Raw genomic sequence first — 6,011 nt, 5'->3', positions numbered from 1 at the left:
GGCAAGTGGAGGCTCCCAAGCGTTGTTTGTCAAGCCATCTCGAAGAATTCTGCCTCCCCTCCATGGGATCAAAAGATGCTAGCTGAAGTCCAGTGTGTGGTGGGACAACCTGTAGCTGAAGTGTGGCTGAGGAGTGATCCCTCTTCCTCAGTCATTCTGGCTGTGGCTCCATTCAGCTCTCTGCAAGCCATCGCTCTGTCTCACAGTGGTGCTGGGCAGCCACACAAACCATGACCAACAGCTGAATCACATCTGGTGACATAGGGGGAGGTGAAATGAAAGCCATGGGCCCGAGTCAGGATTTTCCAGAATATCAAATAGTAGTAGGTTTACCCACAGTGCAGTCTGAATGCAGCTGAGAGGAAGTTGCACCTCTGAGAATAAAGGAAGTTGAGATTGGCTCATTCTGAGCGGGTGATTCTGTGAGAAGTGTCACGTCATCACTCTTGGGCCTGTGTGATGCAGGAATGTGGACGCAAACTGTGGAACAGAGCTCATGTCCAGTTAGAAGATCAGTTTACTTTCCAGCCTGTAAGCCTCCCCTTGCACAGTTGATGTGCAGTTCCTTCAAAAATCACCTCAGATCATGCCCCGAGTGATCAGTTGAGATGTTGGCAAAATACAAGGGGCAGATGGTGCCCCTTGCTTTCGTAGAGGGTTTGCATGGAAAGCAACATGATGGGGGAACTTCAAACTGTCCAATATAAGGTCACTGGACAGTGCCAATTTCTTGTTCAGCAAAGCAAACCCGAACCCCCTGAAATCAGTAAAAGGGGGTTGTCACTTCCATCACAACTTGTATATCTAGAGTTCTCCCTTAGTTATTCATATAGCTGAATGTCTAGCTTACCCATCTCTTGGGTGGATTACAACTTTAAAATCCCAAATAAAATAAAAGTATCAGCAGCTCCAGAAGATTGGCTATTAGCACAGAAACGTCCAGTAATTATTCAGTTGTTGCTGAAGGCAAAGTAGCAAAGTTGCTGCCCGTTTGCAGTAGCATTCTGGGTGCAGTTCTTTAATTGAGACCTGCCAGCTGAGCCTCAGATCAAGACTTTGGGGAGGGGAGAAGGAGCACTTTGCTGAAACACCCGAGTCGTGGATAAGAACTTGAGCGCGTTGCAAACACTTCCGACAAAATTCTTATTTTTATTTATTTGTAGGAACACTTTTCACACACACCCCCGATGAGCCCCCGGCCCCGCTGGCAAGAATCCTCATGCAAAGGATGCACCATCCCCGCACAGCGAAGCGCGGCCCCGCGCCCGACTCCACCCGCGCCGCCCCAGCGACCCGAGGGCGCCCCTCCCGTGCCCATCGGCGGGGCCAGCAGCGCCCAGCGCGGGGTTGCGAGCCTGCTTGCCCCGGGCAGGCCCCTGTGCGGCGCGGGCCGGCGGAGGCGCCCCGGAGCTGGCGCTGCTGGTGCCGGGAGGATGGGCGCCCGCGCAGGGGCGGCAGGCAGGGCGCGGGCCGGGGCCTGTCGGCGCGGCGCTGTTCGGCGCAGCTCCGGGCGGAGGGGAGCCGCCGCGGGGCACCCCGGCCGGGCGGGCCTCGGCTGGCGTCGCGCGCGGCGGCGCATGCGCGGCGCCCCGCTCGGGCCTGCGCGGCGACGGGCGCCATGGCGGGCGGCGCGGCGACGGCGGCGCCTCTGCGGGCCTGGCGGCGCCTGGCGCTGCTGCTGCTGCTGGCCGCGGGCCGCGGGCCGCTCGCGCTCTACTTCCACATCGGGGAGACCGAGAAGCGCTGCTTCATCGAGGAGATCCCGGACGAGACCATGGTCACCGGTGAGGCGCGCGCGGGCGGGGCGCGGGCGGGCGGGCGGCGGGCCTCGCTGACGCGCCCTTCCCCTCCTCCCCGCAGGGAACTACCGGACGCAGCTGTGGGACAAGCAGGCCGAGGCCTTCCTGCCCTCCACGCCGGGCCTGGGCATGTTCGTGGAGGTCAAGGACCCCGACGGGAAGGTGAGGCGCCGGGCGGCGCTGCCTCGGCCCGAGCCTGCGGAGGAGCCTGGGCGGCCGCGCCTCGTGCTTCTCCGGCCGCGCCGCGAAGGAGGCGCCGCAGCGAGGCGCCCGGCCTCGGGCGGCAGGACGCCCGGCTGGGCGGGGGCGACGAAGGGGCGCCCGGCCTCGCTCTCCTCGCCCCCCCGGCCGACGCCTGGCCGCGCGGCGGAGCCGGGTCTCCGAGGCGGACGGGCGCGCCCTGCCTCCCCCGGCGACGGGCGCTCTCAAGCGGCGGGGCGGGACGGCGTGGCGCCCAAGGGCCGGGGGGGCACGGCTGAGACGTGTCTTCCTGGCGGCCGGCACTGCAGGTGGTTCTCTCCAGGCAGTATGGCTCAGAGGGCCGTTTCACCTTCACTTCGCACACCCCCGGGGAGCACCAGATCTGCCTCCACTCCAACTCGACCCGCATGGCACTTTTTGCAGGGGGGAAATTGGTAAGCAGGCCTCTGCCCTCCGTGCACCTTCTCTTGCCCCCGCGCAGCAGGCATCTTCTCAAGCACCTTCGTTCCTCGCTCCCCCTTGTTGTTTCTTGGTTAAAGCAAGAGACATTTGGCAGAGGTGCGGAAGTTGGTGCAGAATATGTTTCTTGTAAACATCAGTGGTTTGCTTTCTGAACCTCTTCCAGCCTCTAGCTACTCTTGAAGCCCCGGCCACCCCCGAGTATCATTTACTACTGAGTAATTGGGATGGGAAGGAAAGAGCCCAGATAAGGCAGGGGGAGGGGGACTTGTTGCTGACGCGGTGCTATTTTGTATTCAGCGAGTGCACCTGGATATCCAAGTTGGGGAGCACACCAATAACTACCCTGAGATTGCAGCCAAGGACAAATTGACAGAGCTTCAGTTGAGAGCCAGGCAGCTTTTGGACCAGGTGGAACAGATCCAGAAGGAGCAGAATTACCAAAGAGTGAGAAGCACTCATAACACTTGACTGTATTTGGGAGGAGGTGGCAGAGGGGGGTATCCATGATTCTGGCAAGAATCCACCCCATTGCACAATTAAAACTTTGGGCTCTATCTAGTAATTATTGCCACACCTGAGGAGCATCATCTTGAAGGCTTTGCTAGTCTGAAGCCACAGAAAGTTTGCCAGATATTCTGCAAATACAGCTGCAGAAATGGCAGCTCAGAGGTGCTGGTTAAACAGCAATGGATTTACACCTGATATGGCCACAAGGAATGAGACTGGGAGAGAGGCAGTAATTGCTTTGGAGGGGATAGTATTGATAAGGTCCTACATCTGCAGGTAGGACCTGGCTGTGTAGATGGGGAAGTTGGATGAGGTGGTCAGTTCTGACTTCTACTGTTGTGTCTTCTTTACAGTACCGAGAGGAGAGATTCCGTATGACCAGCGAGAGCACCAATCAGCGGGTGCTGTGGTGGTCCATTGCCCAGACAGTCATACTCATTCTCACAGGCATTTGGCAGATGAGACATCTCAAGAGCTTCTTCGAGGCAAAAAAACTGGTTTAGCCCCTCTGACAACACAGGCACCATTTTTCAAGTTTCCCATCTTCAGCTTTCACTGAACAGATCTCGACCCTCCTGGATTTGCTAGGACATGTACATGAGAGGGAAACACAACACAGAATGTCCTTGGCCAGTGTTTGAGGACTCGCGCTCCACAGATGCCTTCTCCATCAAAGCTTCCTACTTCATATTTTGTTGTGTTAGAGCAGGAGAAGCTTGTGCTGAGTGGGGAGGGGCTAGTCTTAGTTGCCAACACCCCCTGAGACATTCTGAGATGGAGATGTTGCTTTTGAGGAGTCTTGGAAGGCCCACTTTTTTCCTATACTGGCCTGATTGTTGCACATGGCTTAGAAGGTTCTGTCCTGTGGCTCCCATGGCTTTCATTACTTTTCAAGAACTCTTCTTCATAGAGGACAGTGGAGGCAGGTCTTAGAGTGAACTACCCAGAAGGGAAAGGGAAATAAGTTTACACTAGAATGCTGTGTTTTTCCTAATACTTACATGACTTTGGGGACTGCTTAGGACAACAGCAATAGTCAAAATCTGTGTTGGGTCTTTCATTTCTCCTCAGTCAGCTTCAGGAGCAAATGGTCTCTTGCAGAATCTGCTCCACCATCATCTCCTATATCCCTTCCCAAGTTTTTCTGCCTGCTTTCCAGTTAATGAGGGGTTAGCAGAACCAGCTCCCAGGTTTGGTTTAAGTGCTGGTATACAAGCCTGGGTTAAGATACTAGTAGAGATTCAAGAGGGTCTTTCCCTAGATGTGTATATGGTGTTCTACTGCCTCTAGTTGGGATGGCAGCAAACCTGGGGGGAAGTAGCATTTGGTGTGCTGGCATTTGCCTATGCCTTGGAGCTTTGCTTCAGGCTTTCTGGACTTTGGTGGGGGAGAGGCCTGCAGATATCCAAATAACTGCCTGCTGTTTGTGAGTGACAGCAGAGCTGGAATTTTAGGGCACAACCCTATGAATGTGCAGCCAGAAATAAGTCCTATAACTCCCAGCATGCCCCAGCCAAAATTGCTGGGTAGGACATGCTGGGAGTTGTAGGACTTACTTCTGTCAGAACATTTATAGGGTTGTGCCCTTAAACTTGGAAACTGGACATTCTTTTTCTCCTCTTCTCCTCTGGCCATGGTAACAAAGGCGTTTCTATTCCCTGCCTGGGAGGGCAAATTCTTTGCAACCTTGTTGCCATTTTGGAGTGAAATAAAGCTTTTCTGCAAGAAAAGGCTTTTCTCACATGATTTGGGGATGGGGGGGAAGCGGTGCCATTGGCCTCCTTGCAGATGGGCAAGATCCCGAGCCTGACTGGTCCATGGATTCAAGGGGTGCCATGTGGAGCCTAAAACGTAAGAGCATAAGAAGAGCCATGCTGGATCAGACAAAAGGTCCATCTAGTCTAGCATTCTGTTCACATGGTAGCCAAGCAGGGCATGAGCACACCAGCACCCTCCCACCCATCAACTGGAATACATAGGCTTATTGTCTGGTACTGGGGGTAGCGCATAGCCATCAGTACTAGTAGCCATTGATAGCCTTTTCCTCCAGGGATTTGTCTAGCCCCCTTTTAAAGCCATCCAAATTGGTGGCCATCACTACATCCTGTGCTAGCGAATTCCATAGTCTAACTCTGTGCTGTGTGAAGAAGTCCTTCCTTTGATCTGTCCTCAATCTCCCACTGATCAGCTTCATGCGATGACCCCAGCTTCTAGTGTTTTGAGAGAGGGAGACAAATGTCTCCTCGGTACCATGCATAAGTCTGTGAACTTCTATGATGGCTCCCCTTACCCTCCTTTTTTTCCAAGCTAAACAATCCCAGCTGTTGTAACCTTCCCTCTTAGGGGAGATGCTCCAGCCCCTTGATCATTTTAGTTGCCCTTTTCTGCACTTTTTCCAGCTCTGCAATATCGGTTTTTTAGGTGTGGTACACCAGAACTGTATACAGTATTCCAAGTGTTTCATCGCAGACTTGTATTCATTTCATTTCTATACTGCCCAATATCCAAAATTTTCTGGGTGGTTCACAGAAATTAAAACCACAGTGCAACGTAACACAATATAAAATATGAAAGCTTAAAACCACAACATAACAATGCAACCAGAATAAAACCTAGCAGCAATGCAGAGATTTAAAATACAGATTTAAAACACCAAAGCTAAAATGCTGGGAGAATAAAAAGGTCTTTACCCGGCACTGGAAGGAGTACAGCATAGGTGCCAGGCAAACATGCTCATTCCAGAGCCAGGGTGCCACAGCAGAAAAGGCCCTCTTCCTGGTAGCCACCTGCCTTGCTCTCTTTGGCAGGGGCTCATGAAAAAGGACCGCCGAGGATGATCCTAAGGTCTGGGCAGGCACATATGGGAGAAGGCGATCCTTCAGATAACCTGGCCCCAAGCCATTGAGGGCTTTGATTGTTAATACTGGCACCTTGAATTGGGCCCCAAAATGGACTGGCAGCCAGTGCAGCTGGGAAAGTACTGGCATGCTGTGATCTCATTGGCCAGTCCCTGTTAACAATCTTGCTGCCCTATTTTGGATT

At 53.8% G+C, this 6,011-nt stretch overlaps 1 protein-coding gene across 1 annotated transcript; it reads left to right on the top strand.

Annotated features, from left to right (window-relative positions):
- The first annotated feature begins 1,603 nt into the window (after nt 1–1,603).
- TMED4 (transmembrane p24 trafficking protein 4) lies at nt 1,604–4,699 on the top strand. Its single transcript, XM_084804263.1, has 5 exons — nt 1,604–1,784; nt 1,861–1,961; nt 2,309–2,434; nt 2,760–2,906; nt 3,323–4,699. Exons 1-5 carry the CDS (start codon nt 1,619–1,621, stop codon nt 3,470–3,472), a joined length of 690 nt encoding a protein of 229 aa, XP_084660389.1. The 5' UTR covers nt 1,604–1,618; the 3' UTR covers nt 3,473–4,699.
- The last annotated feature ends 1,312 nt before the right edge of the window (nt 4,700–6,011 follow it).

Source organism: Heloderma suspectum, chromosome 6, assembly GCF_057233095.1.
Source record: "Heloderma suspectum isolate Gila_16-S chromosome 6, 16-S_ref, whole genome shotgun sequence".
NCBI lineage: Eukaryota > Metazoa > Chordata > Lepidosauria > Squamata > Helodermatidae > Heloderma > Heloderma suspectum.
The sequence above is the reverse complement of the archived record's forward strand: the minus strand, read 5'-3'. Positions and strand labels throughout refer to the sequence as shown.

Bases quoted from the DNA above. Each gene is read 5' to 3' on its own strand.
- TMED4 (XM_084804263.1), top strand. From the start codon at position 1,619: ATGGCGGGCGGCGCGGCGACGGCGGCGCCTCTGCGGGCCTGGCGGCGC. The intron at 1,785-1,860 runs GTGAGGCGCGCG...TCCTCCCCGCAG, and splicing joins GGACGAGACCATGGTCACCG to GGAACTACCGGACGCAGCTG. The intron at 2,435-2,759 runs GTAAGCAGGCCT...TTTTGTATTCAG, and splicing joins TTTTTGCAGGGGGGAAATTG to CGAGTGCACCTGGATATCCA.